The sequence below is a fragment of the Cyrtonyx montezumae genome, unplaced genomic scaffold (genome assembly GCF_038088225.1).
Source record: "Cyrtonyx montezumae isolate F1298 unplaced genomic scaffold, pur_monq_1.0 scaffold_2, whole genome shotgun sequence".
Lineage (NCBI taxonomy): Eukaryota > Metazoa > Chordata > Aves > Galliformes > Odontophoridae > Cyrtonyx > Cyrtonyx montezumae.
This window is the reverse complement of record NW_027071936.1, coordinates 58,191,202-58,216,675: the sequence shown is the minus strand read 5'-3', so window position 1 is coordinate 58,216,675 and position 25,474 is coordinate 58,191,202. Positions and strand designations below refer to the sequence as shown.

Below are 25,474 nucleotides of genomic sequence, written 5' to 3'. Positions count from 1 at the left end.
AGCTTAACCTATTTTCTTTCTTCTATTATCATTAAGGAAATCAACAGGAATTCAACAACTGACTTCACGAGCAAGAGGCACAAGAAGAAGTACTAAAGTTAGGAGATGTCTGTAAGTTCCCAGCAGCATTTTAAATTGTTGCTCTACACGAGACCTTAAGAAAAAAATCCCTCCAGGAATTATATATTATATACATACACAATTGCCTGTAATAAAGGTTTTGATTCAACCTAACACAAAGAAAAGAAGTCATTTTATTTAACCTCTTAATAAAAAGGATCGTGGTCTGAGGTACCACCGTTACTGTCCCTGCTGGATTTACTCTCCAGTTTCAGTACAAATACTCCCAGAAGCTGAACTCTGATTAGAAGACATTTTAATACATTTGAAAATTTCCTTATATGAACTACTTCCTTTGAAGAGAATATCAATATTTCAAACACATACAATTATTCTTTTTTCCACTAAGCTGAGCTATTACTCAATCTAGTGTTCTTAAGTAGGTGTTTTTTTTCCCCAAATATAATACAGTATAAAGTGTAACACTGCATTCCAGTAGATTTCACTCTTAAATAATTTAGAATAAAATAAATCCTACTAGAACATGTACTATTTTGATGAATTTAATATTTATCAAATAATTGAGAAACTTTCTTATCAAATCTTACTTTTCACTTAGCAATAAATGGTGGATATGAGCTCTTCATTTAGAAAATAATTTTACACAAAATGAGTTTACTAAACTAATGAAAGCTTTATCACTTAAAACTCCTAAATATATTAAGTAGGTCTATTAGAACACAGTTTTTACCCAGAAAGGTTTCCCTAAAATTTTTGGATAGTTTACTGTTTTCAACTCCAAAAACTCTTATATAGGTCTACTGCACAGTACAATGGAATAAAATATGTTCTCCTTGGCATTTGAGTGCACATATTTTGAATACTGTGGGGGATTTGGATGAATGATTTTGATTAATGTTGACTGGCAGATGACAATTCAGTTTTCTGAAAACTTCTGACAAGTTTGCATTTGCTTTTGCTCTGTTTTGGAGGATATACAAAACTTCCTGAAATGAAGATCTGAGGCAACCACGTTCACATTCCCCTGTTCCTTCCTTCAGTAAAGCTTTCTTTAAGACTTTAATACTTTAAAACTTATTTTTAAGACAATTTAATTTTGGAAAGTTAGGACAGAAGATAATTCAAATGAAAGTCCTTTTCAAGTCAGGTTATATCTCAGCCACCATGCTGGAGAATGACAAGTCTCTATTACACACACCATTACCGTGTTCCTTAATATCTTTCCCAGATAATCTTTCTATTTTTATTATTATTTTTAATTCCAATTAAAAATATAGAAGGAAATCCCTAATCACATTTCAATAGAACTGGGATACTACCCTGAAGCAAGAAGTTGCTTCAATATATGTAAAATATTTGATTGTGAGTTTATTCTAGAGGTTTTAAATGAAAATGTCTCTTCCAGTGTTGCTGTACAGTCTTCTAGTTGTTATCTTCTCACTTCAGAATTATGTTATCTCTGCTAATTTATACAGATTTAACGCTGGACTTTTTATTCACAGTCAAACAAAATCCCCATCAAAGGGAGAAAATGAAAATCCTGCACAAATGAAAAATGTCAGGTTAGGTTCTTAGTAATGGATTTGGGGACAAGATTCAAGGTGAAAGACACTTTATTAATTTATTCCCATCACCATACAAAAGTGCATGTTGCCATCACTTGCCAGAAGTAAAAACACTTATCAAAGAAAATGGAAAAGACAGTATCAATTATAATGGAAAAGATGGCAGGGTTGATTTTTTTCCTCAGGGAGTATGTATCAGAGCATGGCATTTCTCAAGAGTAGAAAATTGTGGTAGATAAAGTCATGCTCAGAGTCTAAATCCAACTGTGAAGTTTTAGGAGAAAATGATCTAAGCCAGAAAGAACAACAAAAGGTCTTGATATAAAGTCAGGTAGAACACCACTGGGCAGACAAGGTCACCTGAAGGTAAAACTTCAGCAAAGGTGGTAGGAAAGGCAAGGAAGCTGATATAACAGCAGTGGAGAAACATATACTGCAGGTTTATTTTTCCCATATTGTTTGGAGACAGGTAGGAAGACTGCCAGTATCTTAAGTGTCTGTCTGTAATGGGAATTCACTGACACCCTCTGTGTTCAGTAGAACTAGCTGCAAAGATTCCATAAGAGTGAAACTGAGATGCTGGAGTCAGACTACTGTTCTGCCTCAGAAACATACAAGTCATATGATGTTTATTAGTGAGTCTGTGATCTTGTATCAAATCTAGCTATAGTGGGATACATTTCATATGGAGGATTTTAAAATGACCTTGTGCTTTTTTACATGAGATCCTTGGCTACTCATTCACATATTAAGTACATTTTTGCAAAATCAGTTTTTCAACAAATAAAAACCAAAAACCAGAGCATAAAATCATCACACAGTGTTCTATCTGTCAGTAAGTACAGTTTAGGATAAGGTTCTGATCCCTGTACTTCCACTGAAAGTAATGGAAATCCTCCATTTAGAGCTGAAAGTACCTCTGTGTGGTATATATCACACCGTAAAAACTTATGCTTGAGAGAAAAGGAAGATGTTGGAATAATACCATGCTTCTCAGATCATACATGTAAAACAAGAGAAACGGCACACTAGGAAAAGGAAGAACAGGACTGCCAGTTTACCATATTAACCTCTGCACATGTTAGAGAATGTTAGGAACATGGTTCAGTGCATTTAGGTATGTTGGGAAGCATTTCTGTTTTGTTGCAGATCCTTTAAAAACTATGTGCTCGGTTTATTTTTTTTTTTTCCGCAGAGGAAAAGACAGCTGTATTTCTAATTCCTAGGAGAAAAAACTTGTCATGACCATAATGAGCTCCAATATAAAGCATCACACAAACTACTCTGACAGGAGCAAACTCATCGCCCTGCACATCCCTAAGTGCAGGAGTACATTCTCTTCTTGCATTTCCCTTTTTTCATTTATTGCATATACAGCATTGGATAGGTATTTTTTACTTTCAAACACTCCTAAGAAGTTAGCATGTATTCTGAGACAGAGCAAAACCTCAGCTCAGATCCAGCTGTCTCTGGCCCTTTGGGGAAAAAAATGACAGACAAATGCAGGTCTGAGCTGCAGAATTTACTTATTTTTAACACTATTCACAGTATCTTCCTCAGTCACTACACTGAATTAAAGTATGTATTTGTTAGCACAGTGTTTGGCATCACACTTACTAGGACAACTATGTACTTGTTTACACTGTGAAGACACTTTGCAAAAGAAAGGATAGATTTAATGTTTTTGATATGTAGAAATCAGAAGAAAAAAAAAGGCAAGATACTATTATTTTTACTTAAGCTTCTCAGATTTACTCTGCATTCCTATTATTCTACACTCTGACCACAGCAACGTGAAGTTTCATACACACAGAACTCTTCATCTTTACAGACTTAAATGTTGCATTAGGATATAGTGCAAATATAGTGCAGGCTGCATACTGGGGCTGTTTGGATGTGATCGGTGTAAGGGCATGTGTGACTGCAAGAAGAAAAAGTCAATGACTCAAGCACTATCTCAAACATCCAGTTAAAAATACAGTCAAGTGCTTAAGCAGAGAGAGCCCTAAAAAAAGCAGTGGAGACAGGAACTTACGTCATGACCAATGTCTCATCTCCAGGTTCACTAAGTAATCCATCTACAAAGACCGAAGTGCTTGTAAAATTATGTGTACTCCAAGTCTGGCCTTCATCTATGCTGAACCTGTAAAAAAAATAGGAATGGTTTTCATTTGCAAGCGTTATATAAATCAGAATTCATTCAAAAAATAAAAAATCCCATAACCACTAAACCCCAGGATTTACAATTACCAAAAGACAGTATGCATGAGTAGTGTATCTCATTAATGTTCCAGGGTCTTCCCATCTTTATTAGAAACAGTATAATAAATTTGCTATAGCAATGGAAATTCTCAGGCAAATAAAAAATGAAGTCTGTCAACAAACAATGCTGCTACCTTGTTGGTTCAAAAGTCAGTTAATTTACACTTCATTCTCTCTAGAATTCCCTGAACTGAAGACCTGTCAAGCAGAGGTCAGTAAAACATAAGTATGCAAAACAGCTCAACTGCAAAAACATGAGTGCTAAATCTGCAGGCACCATGACGATGGCCCCTTACAGCTGTGACTATCCACTTAAATTTTTTCAATAGATATTCAGCAAAGTGTATTTCAAATACTTTGTGTAACACAAAGTTATGACTAGAATTCTTTAGCCTTGCATACTTTTCCTCCAGGTCTTTTAATACCACAGTAATGATGGTTTTGACTCTAGCTAATGAAGCATATAGCCACGATCCTATAGTGTAAGGAGTATTATGCAAAAATGAGCTTTGTTACAATTGACCTTCTGGATCACTTGAACTTTTTATTTCCTAACCTAGGGGGAGGTGTCCTTGCCCTTGGCAAAAGGCTTGCAACTAGATGATCGTTAAGGTCCCTTTCAACCCAAACCATTCTATGATTGTCTTTTTTCTTTTTGTTCTGCAAAGATGAAAATCTTACATGCCACTAAACAAAGTTACCATATTTTGCGTTACTATCATGCAATTTAAAATTTTTCATTTTATAACAAAATTATTTGCAACCAAATTTTTTTGTCAAACAAGAGAAGGACATTTTCTGTATTCCCATCACATGACAGGATCTTGACAGACTGTGTAGTACAATTAATTAGTGTAGGAATTTGCCAGAAGAACTAGGATTCTTGCATACATTACTGCACATCATTTATGCACAGAGAAATTCTTTTCCCATTGACTCCAAAAGACTACATTACATTGCTCTTGCCAGAGCAATTCAGGGCTATTCTCCAGTGTCTTCATTATTGTGGCTGCAGAGAAAAGGGCTTTATCACAGAATGAAACAGCTATTCTGACCTAAGGCATCATAGGTAGAACATCATTGCCATACGCTGCTGGTGCAAACCAGTAGCACATAATGACCATGATGAACACAGCTCGTACTGTAGAGTTCCAGGACAACCTTTTAGCAAAAATATCTACACTGATGCAAGAAAACCTTGTTAAGATTAATTCATTATGTCATGGCACCAATACGATCAAGAAGTAATATTTAAGAAAACACCCTTCTGAATTATGTAAAATTAATTAGTGTGAAACTAAGCTGATTACACATGCATCTCATACACAATTCCATTGAAATTTTCATCTTAAAATCTGAACTTTGCCTCAAATATTGAATACACAATAGCTTGCTCTAATTGATTGTAGGATTACTTGAGTATTTTCAGTGGGATAGAGGTATCCTTGATGGCCACAATAACTCCACCATGGTCCAGGTATAAGATGTGATGCTCTTCTTCAAAGACCTACAAATCAGAAGAGAAAAGTTCAACTAAGCAAATGCAGAAATAAAATGTATGAGAAAACCTTTTATGTTTCATAATGTCCACATGGCAAACAGAAAAGGACATACAAGACAGTTTAACTCTTACACTTCTCTTTTCTCCCACCTGAAAGAGAAAAGAAAGTTAAGCAGGTGAATCAGAAAATGTTCAGGTTCAAATCACAGTCAGATTAAACTGTCTAAAGTGATTTTAGCTCCAGCTTATATTTTTCACAGAATGCATACTGCATTCTTTCCTATTATATATCACTTGGTGACCCATCACCTTACTTCAGTATTTGCCATATTCTGTATATCTTGCAGAATGAAATGCTTTGTAATCTAAATCTAAGAGAAATATGAAAACTGTCACTGTCTGGTACTCTCATGCATGTTCTTCAGACTCCACCGAAGTTAAAATAATTGGTGCCAGTTTCTACATTTCCAATGTCAATGATTTTTTTTTTTAAATTCAAACTTTGTGATATCATAAAGAAGATGCTCTGAGTTCTGAACCAAAATACATGTAATATTGATTTAATGGTATAAAGGATTTAAAATCTCCTAAATTCTTTTCAGTTGTATTTCTAGAGGTCATCACCAGTACAAAAATAAATGAATAAGAAATATCCTCTTTTTTTCATGTTATCTCTTCTAAGACAGTGTTTACTCATGTTATTAGCCAGTAGAAGTTCATTTACCATAAGATCAAGTGATGAAGTGAGAGTTTATACACACACATTATAGTTCATAGATGAACACAGAGCATACTACACAGAGCCAAAGTAAAAAACATAAAAGTGAGCTCTACTTTGCCTTATGAATGACAAAATGTAGACAATACAAAATGCTTTTTTAATGACAATGCCAATGTTACACTTAGGAGATTTATCAGGAAGACCGAAACAAAGAGAGAAAAAAAGCCTTAATCATACAGCACATTCACAACTACTTTAAAAAAAGAAAGCATTTAATTTGGCTTTAGAATTCAGTATTCCCCTCATTTCATAAGAACATAAGTTATAGGATTTCTAGGGTTTTGAGTGTTAGATCAGCTTTCTGCTGTTGTCAGTTTACTGGCAAAACCCTGATATGGGACATTTACAGTCCTATCTACTTGTTCCATGCAGCTACACTTTTTAGAAGACAATTCAGTGAAATGAAGACATTCATTTTAGATGTACTTCAAAAGGATGAGATTGGTTCAACTCAGATAAGCAAGCAAAGTTTTGATTTGCCTTCAAACTTCATTTGAACTTTAGCTAAAATAAAAATGAAATAGCAATGCAAGAACATGGAATTTCCAAAAGCTTCACTTTCACACAGAAGACAATGAAAGATGGTGTAGTTATGACTTCATCCCTTTAAGGTTTTCCCAGAAAAGAACCATGGCAATTACTAGTGCATCATTTCAGTACACCAGGTTTGCCCTACTCCCATGTAAACTAAGGCAGAGGGAACTCATTACAGGAATATAAATGTCACATTTATATCATGCTCCTCTTGAATGCATTTCAAACACTTTATAACTAAAAGGTATGAATCAAATTCCTGCATTTTCACTATACTGAAAATTAATTAGTTCATACCTGAGGAGTTCAGTACAGTAGCAAATATTTATCTCTACTCTCTAGAAACAAAATCAAGACTAACAGTTGGCAAAGGATTTAAGTAAAGGTGGTCCTGGTATCAAAGCTGAAATCAGAACCTAGAAATAATTGAGAGATGTTCACAGACAGCCTAAAACTCTGACCTGTCTCTCTCCACTAAATGACACCAGGAAATAGATCTATTATGATCCTTACAAGTAGCTAAATATTGCAGAACAAAATTACTGTAAACTGTTTCTAAATCTTTCCTTTTTCTGTAATGTTTTGGATACATTTATGTGCTTTAGAATCGTAAAGTCAACTTCTTTTCTCTCCATCTCTCTCTTTGTTTGTTCCTGTGCCTATTCTAACAACTGCAGCAGCTTTTTCAGATCAGGTTATTTACTAGGAGCAATTAGGAGAACTCCATGAAATGATTAAACATGTTTAAAGGACTCCAGGGGAATGTCCTGCACACAATTTTACTCTGAGATATCTAAGTCTTAGAAGTAACCAGAAATACTCTAAGTCACTTTCATCTCATAGTGACACTCATTTCTGAATCCAAATCTAGAATTTTCCTACAGTGGAAGGAGGCAGCTGGACCGTTCTGCTTAAAAGATATTACTATCCATCTCTTAAGATGTCTGCAGAAAAAAAAAGTAGTCTTTCTTAAACAGAAGTATTCCAGATTGCTCTGATATGAAAGGATTTTACACAGATAAAAATATCCCTACAACTGAACCACTGAACTGGAGCTCCAGAGACCTAGACTCAGTTCCTAGGTGCACTGTGTAACCTTAGAAGGCTAATAGAATATATTGTGGCTCCACCAGATACTTCCATATCACATTAAACATGAAAGGTTTTCCTATTCTTTTCTTCACTTCTATTTCAGCCATTTATTCTGAAAGCCAGACCTTTCTTTTACTCTGCTCTACTTAAAGTATGGTGTCAATGAAGCTGAAATACCAATGACTACCATAAATATGAAGATAAATACCTTGTTTGTTTTTTTTTTTTTTTAAAAAGCACATCCTTAACATTTAGAAGAGTATCCTAAAATTCTAAAAATCAGGACAGAAAAAGGAGGCTTATGGGGAATAAAGATTAACATCAGTATAGTCTGTAATTGTTCAGATACAGTCCTTTTTTTCCAGCATGCAAGATCTATTTATCTGAATCAATATCATGTTCATTAAAATATTTTTTCATATTGTTTAACTGGTAGAACAGACAGAGAATTCAGCCAATTAGATACATCTCTCCCACGAGTCCACCTTAGGCATACTTCATGGTTCACTTAAGATGATCTAAGCTCACACAGTTCACGATAATGTCAAGGTTCGGTTCCCAACCCCTGCATACATTCAAAGACAATTGCTGCTGCATAGACACTTAAGCTACTTGTCAATCAGCTGCTAAACCTCTGCTACTTACAATACTGTGTTGTACAGTAGACCATCACAAACAAAAAATCAAGTCAGGCACCATGTAGCAGAAAGACAGTAGAACAGCTGCAACCAGCCCAAAAAGCACTGTGGCTAATTAGAATCTTTGCTTTTACTTTTCCATTTATTGAAAGTATTTACTTAATTTTACAGAACTCCTTTTGGGCATCATCTTTTGTACCTATCAGCACTAGCTGTGTAGTCTGCCATAGTAAATCACCCTGAGTTCTATGTGACCGTACCATGCAAAAACTATGGAAATGTGAGTTCAGTTGAAATCATTCCAAGTATATAAAAGAGATTCAGAAATTATTAAAGAAAAATGATCTTTAATTTGAGGATGAACTACAGATTTGGGGATTGGTCCTATTTACGAAACACAGACTGAATCTGAGTTAACAATGTGATGCTCTAGTACAAAAAAAGAGAGAACTCCTGAAGTAATGTGACAGCCAAGATGTTAAGATATCGAGGGAAATCAGAAACCAAATTCATTCAGATTAGTAAGGATAGAATTTGTAATTTTGTATTCACTTTTTTAATTCTTCAGGAAAGGGCTGTCTTAATAGACGGTGTGACTGATGAACAACAAAAGGGAAAAGCAGTTTAGAAACTTCATCCCTGAGGAAAACTGACAGATTTGAGATTGTTTTCCTTCAAGAGATTGAAAAAGAAAAAAAGAAAGAAACTATGCTATGGGTACACATGATAATTGCCTTTCCACATCTGAAAGGTTATTTAAAGCTGACAGGAAACCTCTGCTCCCCAAAGACAGAAAGAAATCAGCTTGCCTTGCAGAATTTGTGAAACAGCAAGAAGAACCACAAAAGGCAAGGATATGCAAAGCAGCTTATGTTAAATGTTCAGAAAAATCTAGGAAGTGTGGTAAAACACCATATAGGAGCATATAGGAGCACTGCATATAGGAGCACTGCAGAATCTCCTACAATGAAGGATTAACAAATAGGCCCAGAAAATCCCTGTTGTTTCTATTATGACTGATGTTGCATCGGAGCAGGTGGTTGGATTACACAGCCTTTCACCTTCCTCACAGTCCTATATTCCCATGAGTCTCAGTGCCAATATTGCTATTATTTCAGGAAAGCTTTTATTTAATTCCTTCAACTATCTTTTCTCCTGAGTTCTTTATATTTACCTATGTTTTTTTGTTTGTTTTTTTTCACTCTACACAAGCACATAGCTCGCTGTTCTCATCGTTTGTAGACAGCTCTGCAACTCATGTATGGTGTATGAGAAAGTTGACAGGGATTCTACAATTGCAGCCTCAAAGTTTCCAAGGCAGAGACTTAAACTCACCCACAGAACTGTAATTAAACATGAGCTTTGCTCTCCTGCCAGCGCAGGAAAACTGTGACTTTCTACCTAAATAATTCCTGCACTGCTTTGATGACAAAATTCTTGTTTTTTTTTCCCATGAGCTCCAACAGAGAAGGGAAATATACTGATCACATACATAGCAATCTGCATTTTTACTGATTGCAGATACTGAATAAGCTCTGTCAAGTCTTCAAAGCAGTTTTAATTAAAATGAAGTCAGCAATGGTGGGTTTGATTTTGGCTGTCACAATAAGGACCAGTTTGTGGCTGGATTTACAGTTTGAATAATCATCTTAAGGTCAAGTTCCAACACATAACATTTGTCTGAGTGTCTCAAAAATAAAAGCAGCAAAATATTACTTTGATCTCCATCACTCTTTCCTTCTTATTTCTCACCTTATCAAAATTACGAAACTTTGGGAAATGGTGACAATAAAACATGAGAGGCCTCTGTTGAGTATGAGATAGCACAGCACAGGCTGTAAATTCTGGAAGGCTTTTGCATTTAAACACCTATTTATCATCTGCTAGAATTCAAGAAAGAATTTGGCATAAAATCTTATCTTTTAAAACTTAAAGAACATTACCATGATAAAAATAATATATTTCTTCTAAAAAGTTATTCTGTGGAGTATTTATGGCAATCTACAATAGCAATACAAGAAAATGTCTGTATTTACTCTTATCTCACAGGTGCTGAGCTTAATAATGCTAGAGAGCGCGTTTTCACACTTACCTGTTCTCAGATATTAACACAGCTGAATTTTACTTCAGTAGAACAGTAAAACAGTGTTTTAACTGAAATTGAATATTTTCTGACACACTGGTATTTTGAGAGCTGTTTTTTCTTTTTTTCTGGATGTACATTAAAAGTAAATGACAGAATCTCCTTATGTCTTATTACTACTGTTACTGATATTTACGCTCTTAAAGAAAATATTGAGACAGAGCTGTTTAAAATAAAGTGAATTATAAAGGTGCAAATGCTTAAATCAACACTATGCACTGGAAGCATAAGACATCCAAAAATCAAATGGCATTTCAACTACCACAAGACTGAGTTTTTTTGTTTTGTTTTTTTTCCTAATACTTTAATGTTTTTAGTCCTAAAATTGATTAAATCACACTTAAAGACATTCAAAGGTTCACTTTTTTTTTTCCCCTATCTCTTTGTTTTCTATTTCCAATGGAGAACAAAGTATAAGCTTTAACAGCAGTTTCTAACTACAAAGCAGAACAATTTCCCCTTTCCTTGGAATATCTGTACTGCAAGATTTTGCCCAAGTCCACTTCTTCATTAGCATAGGAAGATTACCGAAATTATAAAATACCTAAATAGACTGCATGTTTCTTATGCAAAATACTTAGAAGATTTGTAAAGAGACCAAAATATTTGAGTTTCAGGAGAATCTGACAGCCCAACCAATTTGAATATTTGCAAAGCACCTCCTTAATCTCTCAGTTCACAAGTAAGACGTGGATACTAATGGGCACCTGCCTCAAAAAAGTGGGTATATAAAGTTAGACACAATAACATTCAACATATTGGGTAAATTAAGAATCGCCTTTAATTATTTCAGCTTTCTACCTGGCGCCATGTCTTCCCACAGTCAGATGTGATGTACATTTCTTCTTTATACTCAACCAGCTGGGACCCAAGGTTACCTGTCACAAAAGATAAGGAAAGAAGGAGGCATCCAATTAACTAGAGAGACTGGAAATAGCTCTGACACCAGTCAGAGTGAGAACAAAACTCAGATTAGTAGACTTATTCTAGTATCAACAGTTACAGCCTCTTAAAAAATAAAAAGGATATATGCATCATATTTATTTATTTATCTAAACATTCCTAGCTGTCTATAGGCAGAAAGAATAAGATTTAACTCTAACATTAAAACATGTATTTAAGATGCAAATCTGAAATGTACATGAACTCAGAAGCCATACCTTAATCACATTATGTAAAATTATTCATTTGGAACTTCAATTGCTAAAAAAAGAAATATGTTTTAACTGCAAGACTTCATGGAATGGTAGAAAAGTAAAACTGAAAACAGGGGTTGTGGTCTGAAAAGCTCTGTAAGTGCAGAATTCTTGAGCAGAATTACTTCATTTCCTTAAATATTCACCAGGAAGCCATCTAGTATTTTGACAAATTACACTGAAGAGTAGCAGCTATCATTCAGATTACTCTGAAGCATACAAAAGACTTGAAACAAATTAAAAAACAAGATCATAGAAGATGTAACCCCAAACATCAACATCTCCATCTTATAACTTGGTGGTGTTCAAAATGACAAAACCATTAAATCACTAGTTTATAGTGCTATAGTGGAGAACCAATCATAGCTTCATATCCTTTCTAAATGTAGTCCCTTAGGGGATTTTAATTTAAATATACGGGTTGCATGCTTTGGCAGTAAAAAGAAAGCCAAAGATTATCAGGTACTCTTTAACAGAAGAGATGAGGAAAGAAATCATGGAATTAGAATAGCAGTATGTAATTTCACTTGTGTCTTACATACAAATAGATGTTTTTACCAACAAAACTGATCTGTTTATGGAGTGTGATCACTAGTGCTGAAAGGTTCTGGAGAAGAATTACTGTGTGCACTGCTGAAAATACACGCTTTATTTGGACCATCAAGACTGAATGTGCTATGTCATCTAATGGTTTACCTGTGTTACTTAATCCTGCATATAGCCTAGACAAGATGATGTTAAACTTCATGTAAAATATGAGAACCCATAGGAGGAAGTTCATTTCTTTCAACTTCTCCTTCTTGCTTTTTCCTCTTTCCAGCCACTCTATGCTCTCATATATCAAGTAGTTCACCACAGATATAGTTCACTGTGTCATTTCCAAAATAAGGCTCTGTTCTTGTAGGCCACAAGGCTCTAGGATAATTGCCAATTATTGTCTCTGAGTTCTACTGAACTCTATTTACGTGAGTAGATCTTTATTTTGAGATGTGCTAGAGTTGTCTTTAAAAAGTGCTGTGGTAAATTGCTTTAGCTGATGGAGTATTAGTCTGTAAACAAACATCATTAACTTCTGCTTCATTAGAAAGACTTTTACATCCAGCCGATACACTAATAACAAAGATATCAGCAAGTGCTTTGTAACTGGGGCTTTGTCAGGACATCCATGACTTCTCCTACCTTTGATTTTACCTTTTTTATTTTTATTTTTTGTCTTTTCTTGGTAGATGAACACAAGGACATGGGCTCAGTTACAGTTGCAGAGAAATACTATTCTGCCAAAAACACAACTGATGACAAACTTGGCATGGAGGTGGATTGCTTTGGAAAAAAGCACTGCTCCATGACCTTTGTAAGCAGTACACCTTCTGGTCAAGGGTAAAAAAACCAAAACAAAACAAAACATCTATCTCTCTATCTCTCTCTATAAATATAAATATTATTAATTATATAAATATTATATATTATATATATAAATGGTGCATGCAGGGACTTCAGATTGCTGACATAATGCTCTGGGCATTAATGAAGGTTGAAATGTCCACTGCCTCCAGATTCTTCTAGAAGAAACATACCTATCACTTGATTTTAGACACTTTACAAATCAAGTCTACAAATTATATTTCCAAACATTTCTGTTTAATCTATGTCAAAAAAGAGATATTAGCTTTCCCTATTTAAAGGGTTACATTCCTTTAACTTCTATATCCTAATAAAATGCAACTTAAAATGTAACGTTATATTTGAGTAAAAAGCTTTGATTCAAGGCTCTAACTATCTCTAAGTGTGTCATGTTACTGAATTAAGTCAGCTAACAAGCATATGTAATAGCACCCCATAAACTCCTTTCCAGCAACTCCAATTCACTTCAAATGAAATGGAAAGAAAGCCTGACATTAATAAAACTATACACAAATAACAGTAAAGTCACACAAGCATTCAGAAAATAGAGCTGAAACATTCTAAAAGTTTCTGTGTCTGTGTGCAATAATAACCATATTTGTGGTAACGCCATTAAAACATATCAAAATCAACATCACAATCAAGGGACATAGAAAGCAAGAAATAGACAAATCATGTTCAAACCTAAGACTGGGAGCCAACAATTCTGTCAAAGACATTTGAAGTCTAATCCAAAGAAAGAAGTTTTTAAATGCCATCCTGCTACCCACCACATCCTGATATGTTCTAACTGTAACAGAACCCACAGACATAACAGTAAGCTGGTTGTCTGGAGGATCGTGCTAAATTTTATGCACTTTATTATAGCTGTAAAAGTCTGAAGTAACTCCTCAGATGTGCCAATACAACATGGAACCCTTTCATCATTTTATTGGGTCTGTATTACATCTCAAAATCCTTCTGTGGTAACAAGTAAAGGTAATATAATACACTGAGCACAATTCAAGTTTATTCTGAAAAAGTTACTGCATCTGGAATAGGTGAGGTAACCATAAAACACAAGTTCCATGTTTACAGGAGTGGCGAGGCTGAAAGCTAGCGTTCAGGGGCACTGACTACTGCTCCATGTACTTCTCCAAGCTATTCCTAACTTTGCACATGCCACACTAACAGTTCAAAGCACAGTGATCTGATTTCTGAAAGAAAAGAATGCATTTCCATGATAATCAATGGACAGCCAAGCTTTTTTGAAATGAGGTATACTTGTGAGAACACAAACAGATATCAAGAGGGTTGGCTAATTTAAAGTTCTGCACAGCTTAGGCATTTTTGCAGATTTCTATAGGGTCATGCAAATATGGGAGTTTAATTTCATTTACAATTTGTTTATAATATACATGTGTTAATCACTACTTATCACTGTGTTTACTCACATTTTTAATGCAATTTTAGACGTGCTTACTGTGAGAGCACACATGCAATACTTTGATAATCCTTCAAATATGGAAAATCTTTTCCAGCCGCTGAAATTTAGCATACAGGCAGTTATCTATTCCAAAAGGGAAATGCCTTGTGCCTACACTGTCTGATAATTAATACAGATGTGACATCCTTTTAGCCAATGAAAAAGCTAAAATGTCACTGTTTGTAAACTACTAGTCAGTATAGAAAAAGCATGTGACCTATCTGTGTTTCAGGTCCCAGACTGTTTAAGATTGGCAAATGAAGAAATGTTTAGCTGAGAGAGTGATTCAGACAGTCAGTAGTCAGGGAACACATTGACATGAGAAAAGTCCTTGGGAATTGCAGGTTCTTCACTCTGGAATGCACTAGGAAATGCTCTGTCATCTCACTGTTCCCTCATCCTTTTTGTACTGGCAGCCCAGTATGTTACTTCTGTGAAAAATTGTATAAATTTATTGCAATGTATGCATTGTATTTGGGACAGATGTGACAAAAAGTAAACTGAACTTTCCAGCACTTCCTCAGTGTGCAAAATTTACTGCTTGCTTGATTTGCCATCTGGATTGGAAACTAAGCCGACAATTACAGTAAACCACCACCTGAGAAGTCTACACTTCTCTAAACATTCCTCATAAAAAAAAAGTCCTTCACAAATTTATAGTAAAAATTTACACACCATTTGACACACATTTCACAGCTGATGCTGAGAAAAAAGAAGCTGCTGCCAAGATTAAAATGCACAAAAGTCAAATGTAAATGCAAAATCTTATTACATTTCTTTAAAGGGAGCAAACCAGTTATTTGAATGAATACTTAAATATGCAGTTATAAAACGTAATATTCTGTCTGCAAAATGTATATATATTTATAAGCTACAAATATATTTTCCTTAGAACTATTTATGTAACTGTAACAGAGTTCAATTTTAACTCGCAAATGTGATTTATGAAATATATAGTTTTAACATTGTATTATTACATTTTCTCCAAAGGTTCTAGACATTAATGCTTTTTTATGCTTAATTATTCTTTTAAATAAACACAATATTCAGACATCTCTGTGGTCTATTTTTCAAGCTGTGTATCAAAACAATCCTTAAGTCACAGGTTATGTTTTCAGTTATCACAAGCAACTGTGCTATAAAATCTTTCTATTATGTAGCCAATCTCTGTGTTAAAGTGATTTTGTTGTTTGGCCTTTTGATTAATAACCACAGTGCTTTCATTGGCAGAAGCAGTTTCACTGTTCTTACGGTTACAAACTGCTCTGATATCCAGTTGCTTATACCATACATTCATTGAAAACCTCTTCACTCCCATTTGTTTCTATCCCATGGTTACACTTCCAGGAATAAAGCCCAATAAAGAATATTATTATTTTTCTCAGCTAATGAGATTCTCCATATAAACAGAATCTTTACTTCCATCAACTGCCAAGTAGTCCTTCTCAGCATCTGCTCACTGGTCCTGAAAATTGATTATCAGAATTGTACACACTGTTATTAGTACAGTATTTTGCCAGATAATTAATATTTCCCTCTCCCTGTTGGCTATTATTTACCTACATCACCCTCAGAATACAGTTCCCTTCTTCACAGTACAATGCACTGATGGCTCATAGTCACACAGTGATCAACTGACATTCCTGGTTCTCTATCATCATCTGCCACTTGCCACTTAATCTGACAGTAAAATTCCAATAGAGTGTAATGTGGTCCAGATAATCTGATTTCTGTATGTGCAAAGAAACTAGCACTTCTGTTGATTTGCATGTGATCATCAGTGTTGGGAATCAGGACAGAAAAAAATGCAAGCTTGTATGTAAATAATTTCTGATAAGAAGGGTAAGTTTACAAGGATATCAGGTTTGCCAGATAACATTGAGGACATGCACAGAATACACATGACCTAAGCATTCAAAACATACAAATGCAAGTTAAAATCTGAGCTGAGTCAGATCATCTGTTTGCAAACATGCAGATGCTCTTTAAGACTTACAAATCAAAGATCTTCAGCCCTGTCTGCAAATACATGACCCTTCAACCACAGAAAAGATACACTGCACGACCCTTAGAAAACTTTTTCTTCCTTGAGCTAGTGGTTATGAGCAATAATGTATTTTAATTCCATTACAAGTTGCTCAATGATCAAGTTAGATTTAAGACATCAGATTGTTTCCTAATGATATCTGGATGTAATTAAAAAGGCTCCCTTCACATCAACAGCTTTCCTCAACATGGATAAGCTTATTTTACCAGGCCTGGTAAGACATCAAAATGATAAAATCATATAGAATAATTTAGGTTGGAAAGACCCTTACAATTATCAAGTCTAACCGTTACCTCACACCATCAAGCCCACCACTAAATGGCATCCCTGAGTCACAACCACATCTCTTAAATACCTCCAGGATAGTGACTTCACCATTTCCCTGGACAGCCTGTCCCAACGCCTAACATGAAGAAATTCTTCCTGACATTCAATCTAAACTTCCCTCAGTGTGACATGAGGCTGTTTCCTCATGTCCTGTGTCACTTGTCATCTGAGAGAAGAGAACCACATCCATCTTGTTACAATCTCCTTTCAGGTAGCTGCAGAGAGCAATGAGGCCTCCCCTCAGCCTCGAGACTAAACAATCCAAGTTACTTCAGCCATTCCACATCAGTCTATTTTTTCTAGGAAGGAATTAAGTGCAAAGTACTTAAAAAAGTACTCTTCTCCAACCTGCCATCCATGTTAATCACCTCAAAGCTGTGCACTTAAAATATATCCACAGAACCCAACCAAATGAAAATAAGCCAAAATCCCCCAAAGTACCAATTCATCGCATCATATTACAATGCAAGGACAGAGAAAACTGAAATGCAAGTATCAGACTCATTTATAAAACCACATTGCTTGATTTGCTTCAAAAAGGCAAACTGAGGCATACAGTAAGAACCTACATCTGAATAGAGTATCGTTATGTAAAAAGAAGATCCTTGAGATGGATATTACTTTTTGAAACACTGAAATGTATTAAATGTGAATTAAACACCTATTTAGATACATTGTATACATCTTTAATCTCATGCTTGTCAAGAAAAACATCACAGCATTTCCCATTTAGGTCTACCTCCAGTAAAATATCATAAAACTCAATTTACTGTAAGGGAATCTACTTATATTGAAGTAATAGCAGCTGTCATTGTCTTTCAACACCAAATATGTTTGCCTTGTAGTTCTCAGGAAATTTTCAATTTAGTAACGCTTTTATAAGACACTAGCAGAAATCATTATTGATTAAAAACAGATACACTTTTATCAAAAGAGAAGTAATACACGTGTATATTTCATCTAAACATAATTCAGAACATTGTAATAAAATAATGAGACTTAAAAAGCTCTTATAACTGTTAACATTTCAAAATTTTAAAGCAAAGGAAAAGAAAATCAAATGAAATGAATAGATGAATTACAAGAGTTCAAAGAAAACAGACTTCCATGAATGTTTTCAGCAATGAGTAGTCAAAACTCCAAAAGGAATTTCTTTTTCAAAATTCTACTTCATTGTAAAGTGGTCTCATGTGTATGTTATAACGGAACAGCCACAACCAGCACGGCTCTCAGCATTAGGACACATTTGCCTCTTTCATTTTATCTCCCTTTAGGTGGAAAGGAATTAGCAAATGCTACTAAAATTATATGTATGAAGAGCAAAGACTTGGCCACTAAATAGATTTATTAGGTTTACTGGGCTGTTCATGATGCTGGAGGAGATGGTAAAGATCTTCACTTCCAGACAAAATCACAGGTCCTTCAGCCATCACCAATACTTCATACTTCTCTAATGGGGAAAGAGATATTAAACAGCACATGGAAACATAATGCCACTGTTACAGATCTGTCCTAGAAGACAGAGCTCTGAGGTATTCAATTAACTTTTACTATATTTTTTGGTCCAGGGATCTGGTAAATTGTTCTTATTTTGGTAATGTTTGTAGAATGTCAAATGTTATAAACCAAAATACTAGATAAATATACAATTCCTACTAAATTTCAGGCCTTTCAAAATAACATCATGCTTTTACCTGCCCCCATGATGAGCCCTGGTGCAGTATCTTTTGTATGGACTGTTCCTGAGACATATGGATTGTCTGCCCAACGGAGATGGAGGTGAAGATAGCAATCAGGCTTGTGGGAGAAAAAGAAGAGAGGTTTAAAAAAACACTGGTAACTGTTACACTTGTATGACGATGAAAGCCCACTCAGCAGCTGCAGAGATGTATACTGATAGAGATACCGAATGGCTATTTCCCATTTCCAGACCAAAACATGAAGATGAGCTATCAAACAATAATCTGATGCTGCCTTCATTGTCTGACACTCAGTAAAAATTATTGCATAATAACTTCATATGACAGAACTGCTTAAAGTCTCTAGCTAGCAGCAACAGCAACAATTAGAGTGTCAGCTGGTCCCAAAAAATTATCTAAAATGATGGTTAATAAAAAACTTACTAAAATTTCTTTTTTAGAACAAACATATAGGATTAGTTTAATAACTATCAGATGATGACCATCTCTCTTAGCTATGCAACTTACTGCTTCTTGCACTTTCTACAGTAGCACCTGGAGGTCATTACTGCTCCCTGCCAGTGTTGCTCAGTAGCTGCTGCTTGTGCTATCCTTCCACTGATCTGAGAGCTCAGATTTAGGCCCCACAGGCTTAAGACGTATTCAAACTCTTCAAAAGGGAGCCAACATTTCTAGCCCTCCCCTTCTATGTGGGGAAGGATTAAATCTTTGCCAATAGCAGTTCTGAAACCATTTATTTTGCCCAGAAATGCAGAGCTTGGAGTCCCTATGAGTAGACAAAAATATGAAGTTGCAGTACAGCGTAAGAAACAAACAAGAAGATATTATGGGTAGCTAGTACTACAATAGCATTATCTTAAAAAAAAAAAAAAAAGGACTTTGTGATGCAATTACATGTGGTGTTTATTAACAGGAACTCTTGCTTTGAAATGAAATAAAAGTACGAAAGATGGAAATAAAAAAAAGTATTGGTAAGATGCATCTGATGTGCCCTTTATATCCTGAAACAATTTACTGTTCTGAATTGGGTTGTGTGGATGGCACACAAGAAAGGATGTCCTCTTTGCATCAAAATAAGCTCTAAAATAAGAAATGCAGAGCTAGACACAGAGTCATGACCCACTGAACACGATGACCAGACTAACAGCTTGCAAAATCACTGCTCATGTCATACAAGTAGATTTGTGCATTAAAATAGCTGGTAAACTCAGCAGAAAGCTCCTGGGTTGCCTGCATTGCAACACATACTGACCATACAAATAATTACTGTGTACTTTGACAGAGGATAGAACTGCTTACAGGTTTGCAATTGGTAGGTTTTCCATTCATATCAGTTTCAGGGGGGTTTAGAAAATCCCAGTCACGGCCTTTGTTGTAGGTTATTAGAGTTGTAACTTTCCCATCAATCTTCTGGTTGGCCAGAAAGACTCCTTTTACACCTCTGACCTGAAGAATAAATGAGAAAAAGTTAATAACCAGCACATAAACATTTTTTTGGCAAGGATTACTGCTGATCAGCTGCTCTTTCGTGGTGCTCAACTGCCTGCCTCTGGTAGTTTGTCCATTAGGGAAATGAATGATAACTTACAAGAGGAAAAAAAATAAAAATAACATAAAAGGTTAAGAGGAAAAGGAGAAAGAGGTAAGATCTCACATCAAATTAGAAGGTTTCATTAACAGTGTCCCTGTTTACCTTCTGATTACTTATGAAGCTTTTTGAATTATTGACACATTCTTGGAAATGTTTATCTTCTTATACATCATTTCCAGAAAAGTACTACTGCTCAATTGTGCAGGTCTGAGAACAAACAGGAATATTTGTCTCTTACTACTTACTTTTTATCAGAAATACTTACAGCATCCTCTTTTTTTTTCTCTCTCTCTCTTTTCTCCCCTCTCCTCCCCTCCCAGATACCAGTCACTACCTCCCTTCGATATACATTTTAGAAAAGGTCTGTAGTTACGGTGAAGAGAAGGCACCCATATCAGCAGGCTACAGATTGATCACTATCATTCTTAAATATATTTCTTTTTCTAAGGAACTGACCAAAATCTGCAGAGATTATGTTCTGCTGGTTACAGAAATAGCATAAAACTTGGAAATATATTTAAGTCCAGAGAATCAAATTTTCCATAGCTGTTTTGCTTCCCAAAATTTCTCCTTCCTCCTTAAACCCCAGGCACATGAGGTTAGCTTACTCAACCAGGATGCTGGAAGCTCAGCATTGACTCCAAGTCAAATGTAACAGTAAATTGCATGGTAGTGTAGTTAATAAAAGAAAGAGTGAAAAAAATAAGGAACCTGCATTCTTAACTTTCAAAGCTATTTCAACTTGCTGGGAATTTATTATGTACTCCAACTCCCAAAGAGCATGGACATGAATATGACTGAAATGCTGAGCAGTTCAAACTTGTACTGAGGAAGGTAGACTTGAGTTTCAATTTCTGTGCATGTATTTTTTGCAGCGAACACTATTAAATATTTAAGCAATAATTAGATCAAGGACTGAAAAGGAGGAATCCCTCTTCATTTGCAGATGGCAAAAACAGTGATGCATCGTATTTTTTTCCTTCTCTCAATCTTGTTTAATAAATATTCAATCAGTCCATGTAATCATCCAATGTGAGTCAGACTGAAAACATTCTCCATTCCAAGTCCCATCTCTAATCCAGCCAAGTGGAGGGTAACCTCACCTCTCCAGAATCCTATCAGGCACAGAAAGACCAAAAAAATATTTCAGTGTCCCAGTTTACTACATTCACCACTGTTGTGAGAGATAAAAGCTGACTAGCATAAAGAAAGGCATAAATCCTACTTGAAATAATAGAAGAGTTTCCGAGACACATCTACCTTCAGAGAAAGTTCAAAAATATGAAGTCTGGAGTGATACATTAGGCAAATAAAAATAAATAAATAAAATGATGACTAATTTAAGAACTACACTGCATAAAATTGGCAGCTTTAAAACTTGCCTAACAATGTATAGCATTTTATAATATATTTGTCCAGTGACCTATGTAAACTCGTATCTGACTCCTTCCATTAGTTCTGTATGTCAGATTTATCTTCTGGATTCAACAACGATGATGAGACAGCCACTTTTTTTTGTCACTTTCCACTCCTTGACTCATTTCTCTAATCTAGAATTGGGACGTTAGTGTCTTTGTACAGCGAAGGGAAAAGAGTTGCATAGCAAATAACATGCCGTGCAAAAAAACACTAGGGAATGTTTAAATGTTCAGCTACAAACCAGGGGCTATCTAGAATATGAAAGTAGTGTCAGGAAATTAAAAAATGCCATTCCTTTGGCTTTCCTTTAAATTTTTAGTGTAGCTGTTTTTCAAAGCAGTTCAGGGTAGTTCTTTTTCCCAGTATTTTTAGAAAGGTTCTTGTAAACCTGTAAACACTTCTGCTGTTATGGCTTTGTATTTTGTGACAATAATTACTGCAACTTTTAATGTTCTTTAAGTAACAGTTGAACCATTTTTGAAACTAGTGTGTAGATGGTCCCATAGTGTTCAATAGCAGAAGTTACTGAAAAAAAAACAAACAAAAAATCAGTCATATAACAGTGTGTGATAAAAATTTAAATACCTAAGAGTTGCTGTTTAGGCAAGAATATAAGCATGAAGAACATATGCTGCAACATGTGGAGCTCTTTGCTTCATACAGGAATCAAAACAAGATCCAGTCTACAAGTAGCACAATTGGGTATCGGTGTTCATATATGCCTGAGTCAAATTTATGACTGATTCATGCTGGCAGCACTTGTCACAAGTTTCAATGACATACTGCTTTTGGAGAGTTAATACTGCCATTCTTTTATATGAATATTTGGCATTAATTCCCTAGTATTTGCAATGCGAGCAGAAATTAAATATTGTACAAAGAAGACAATGTACATAAGAGAAAATGAAAGGAGAAAGTAAAAGAGCTTACAGTAGATGAACAAGACAAAGATGAAGTGAAGACAGCAACAGGTAATGAAGAACAATAGTGAACATTTTAAGAATTACACACTGATGAAAATTGTTGACCACTGAGGATCAACTCTGTGCTGAAGATTTCTGTTCCAGTTATGGGATACATCCATTAGAATGTCCAGAGGGAAAACTCAAAGTAGACTTAAAAAAAAAAACCCCAAAAAACAACTAAAGAAAAACAAAAACATTCCCAAGGTCTTCAACTTATCTTTATTAGCTATAACGTGTAAATAATCCATATGCTACTTGTAGATATGAATAAATGATCACCACTTAGTAAAGAAGCTATCTGAAGTACAAGCTATCTGAAAGCTGCAGGTGTTTTTATTTTAAGCAAAGAAAATTGCCCTCCTATGATGCACCCTTGTTCTGAAAACAATTCTAAAGATGTAGAATTGACTTTCAATTACTCTGTCATTTGCACATTTTCTTTTGAATGCAACCCTACAAATTAATCTTGTGAACACAATGATCTAGGATGTCACTTTTGTTCATTAACAAATATACCCTCAGTCACACTGTCAAAGTCTTGAATTAAGTAAGTAACTCTTGTAGACAAAAGGACAGTGAGAGTTGGGATCTCCATACAACTGTTGTGAAACTATGCGCTCTAGGTGATGCTGATGGAAGAGATAGTACTTTAATCTCTTATGGCTTTGCATCCTGCAGGAATGACGAATTGTACACCTTTCTATGCATGAAGGCCAGCAGCAGGGGGAACTGAATTGATGACAAGTTAGTGCCTTACAAATGTAATTATATTATTTATTCACTTATTTTGTGAAGCACACCAGAGGTAAGATCAAAGATAGAACTGTTTATGGGACAGCATCTCATAGTAAGCATTGCTGTCACAATACACCTCATGAAAGCAAGTAGATTTGTTTTCTAGCATTTAATTTTGTTGGTTCTTCACTTGTCAGAGGAGACAGAACCTAGCACAAGGCTCAGGGGTTTATTATTTAAAGACCTACTCGCTAAAAGAATCTAAATCAGGCAGTGTACCACTGTGCCACCTAGAAGAAAAAAAAGCTGTACACAGGTAGTTAACATAACTTCCTAGTTCAATAATAGTGCTGCCAGTTCCACTTCTCACACACAGAAAGCCTTGATCAACTCTGTTTTTGCACCTCCTTGTAACATCATATCAATTATCTAGTTCTTAAAGCCCACAGCACACTAGCAGGAAAGGAGAGAAACATATATAATATGACATACTACCAGCAAGAAAGAAATCCTAGCCTTAAAACACTGAAGACAACTGTGAAGAATGTAAACTCCACCTAGACCACAGAAATAAAAGCCTACCTCCAGAATATCTATCAGGACATTCTCTTCTGGCTGCTTCGTGCTCCGGACGTTCTCCAGCAGGATGGAGTAGTAAACGCCTTGTGGGTCAGACTGGTACAGGTTGTATGTGTCTGTCTGGTACCATTCCTGAACAGCCACAAATACCTGGTTTTCATCTGTACTGATTATCTGTAAATCCTGTAGGAAAGTAAGGTACAAATGACTATTTTTTCCATCATCTATGTCACACAAATAACTAGTCTGTCAAAAGAGCTGAATACTAGTGTGGGGGGAAAACACATCAGGAAGCTAGATTACAGTAATCTATCAAACTAATACTAATCAGTGTGCTGCATCCCACCAGTCTGAGGTGGCTGGCCACTGCCTCCTGACTAGAGATCTTCAGAGGGATGACCTCACCAGCTCAGTGAAGACCAAAAATCATCAATGTGTGAAAGCTGTTACAGAAATAATTAAACAAAAAAACACGGTTCCTGGCTTTCAACGTGAAAACAAATGCTACTGATTCTACCATTTGGATCCATGAGTAAAAAGGAAAAAAGAAAAGTGAATGATTTTCCAAGATATGAATGCAAGTCTATGGAAAACTTGTGTGTTTTGTAACACTGTAATTACAGACAGCGTAAGTACTAATCCGCAGGTACTCAAACAGGTAAGAACTATTTTGTCTGTAACACGTTAACATAGCAAAAAGAGAACCCAGCAGTTACACAGAGGAAGTAGTAGATATTGTGCATTGATGTGTATTATACTATGTAATGGCACCTATCAAATTAAATATTCAACGATAGTAAAATGAGAGTCAACATTCTGCATCTTCTCAAGAATTTCAGGCATGAATATTGCAATAGCTTTCTTAACAGTTTTCCAGCTCCTTCACTCCAAACTTCTCAGACAAAAAACACACATATGAAGAAAATAATTTAACACTAATATTAAACAAAAGAAATAAATCAGAAAGTAGCAACACTGAATTGAGCTTAGCAAACAATAAAAGTGCCTGCATTTACAACTGGATAAGGTTGCAGAAAGTCAGATGTTGGGGATACATACAAAGTGACATCTAGTCAGAGACACAGAAAAATTGTAAATTCTTTATGATATCCTTGGCACGTATTAGGGAGATTGTATACAGTTCTGGTCACTCAGTAACTGAAAAAATAACTAGGGTGATGGAGTGAATATGAAATAAAGCTACCAAAAACGTCAAAAGAATGTAAATTTTGGAAAAATAAGCTTTACAAATGAATGCTTAATCTCCTGCTTTAAACCAGATAATACTGAAGTCACCTTTACATTCACAGTGTGAGAATAATTGCCCTGATTATCCAATAAGTAGAGATAGAACTGAAACAGAATCAGAAGAAAGAGGAAATAAACAGTACTTTTCTTTTTTTCCATGGAAAATCTAAAAAAACTAGTCTTCTGTGATGCCACAGCTTGCAG

General features: G+C 35.3%; 2 protein-coding genes across 2 annotated transcripts in view; one reads left to right on the top strand and one right to left on the bottom strand.

Moving 5' to 3' along the window:
- SORCS2 (sortilin related VPS10 domain containing receptor 2) overlaps nt 1–25,474 on the bottom strand; it is a 518,453-nt gene that overhangs the window by 43,272 nt on the left and 449,707 nt on the right. The window contains exons 9-14 of the mRNA XM_065735796.1: nt 24,026–24,205; nt 20,033–20,179; nt 18,728–18,830; nt 11,399–11,475; nt 5,324–5,415; nt 3,682–3,789 (exon numbers count right to left, since the gene is read on the bottom strand). Of these exons, the coding sequence (XP_065591868.1) occupies nt 3,682–3,789; nt 5,324–5,415; nt 11,399–11,475; nt 18,728–18,830; nt 20,033–20,179; nt 24,026–24,205 (707 nt within the window). The remainder of the gene's footprint in view (nt 1–3,681; nt 3,790–5,323; nt 5,416–11,398; nt 11,476–18,727; nt 18,831–20,032; nt 20,180–24,025; nt 24,206–25,474) is intronic.
- The window catches only part of AFAP1 (actin filament associated protein 1), a 275,636-nt gene that overhangs the window by 168,445 nt on the left and 81,717 nt on the right, over nt 1–25,474 (top strand). The gene's annotated exons all lie outside the window — the stretch shown is intronic.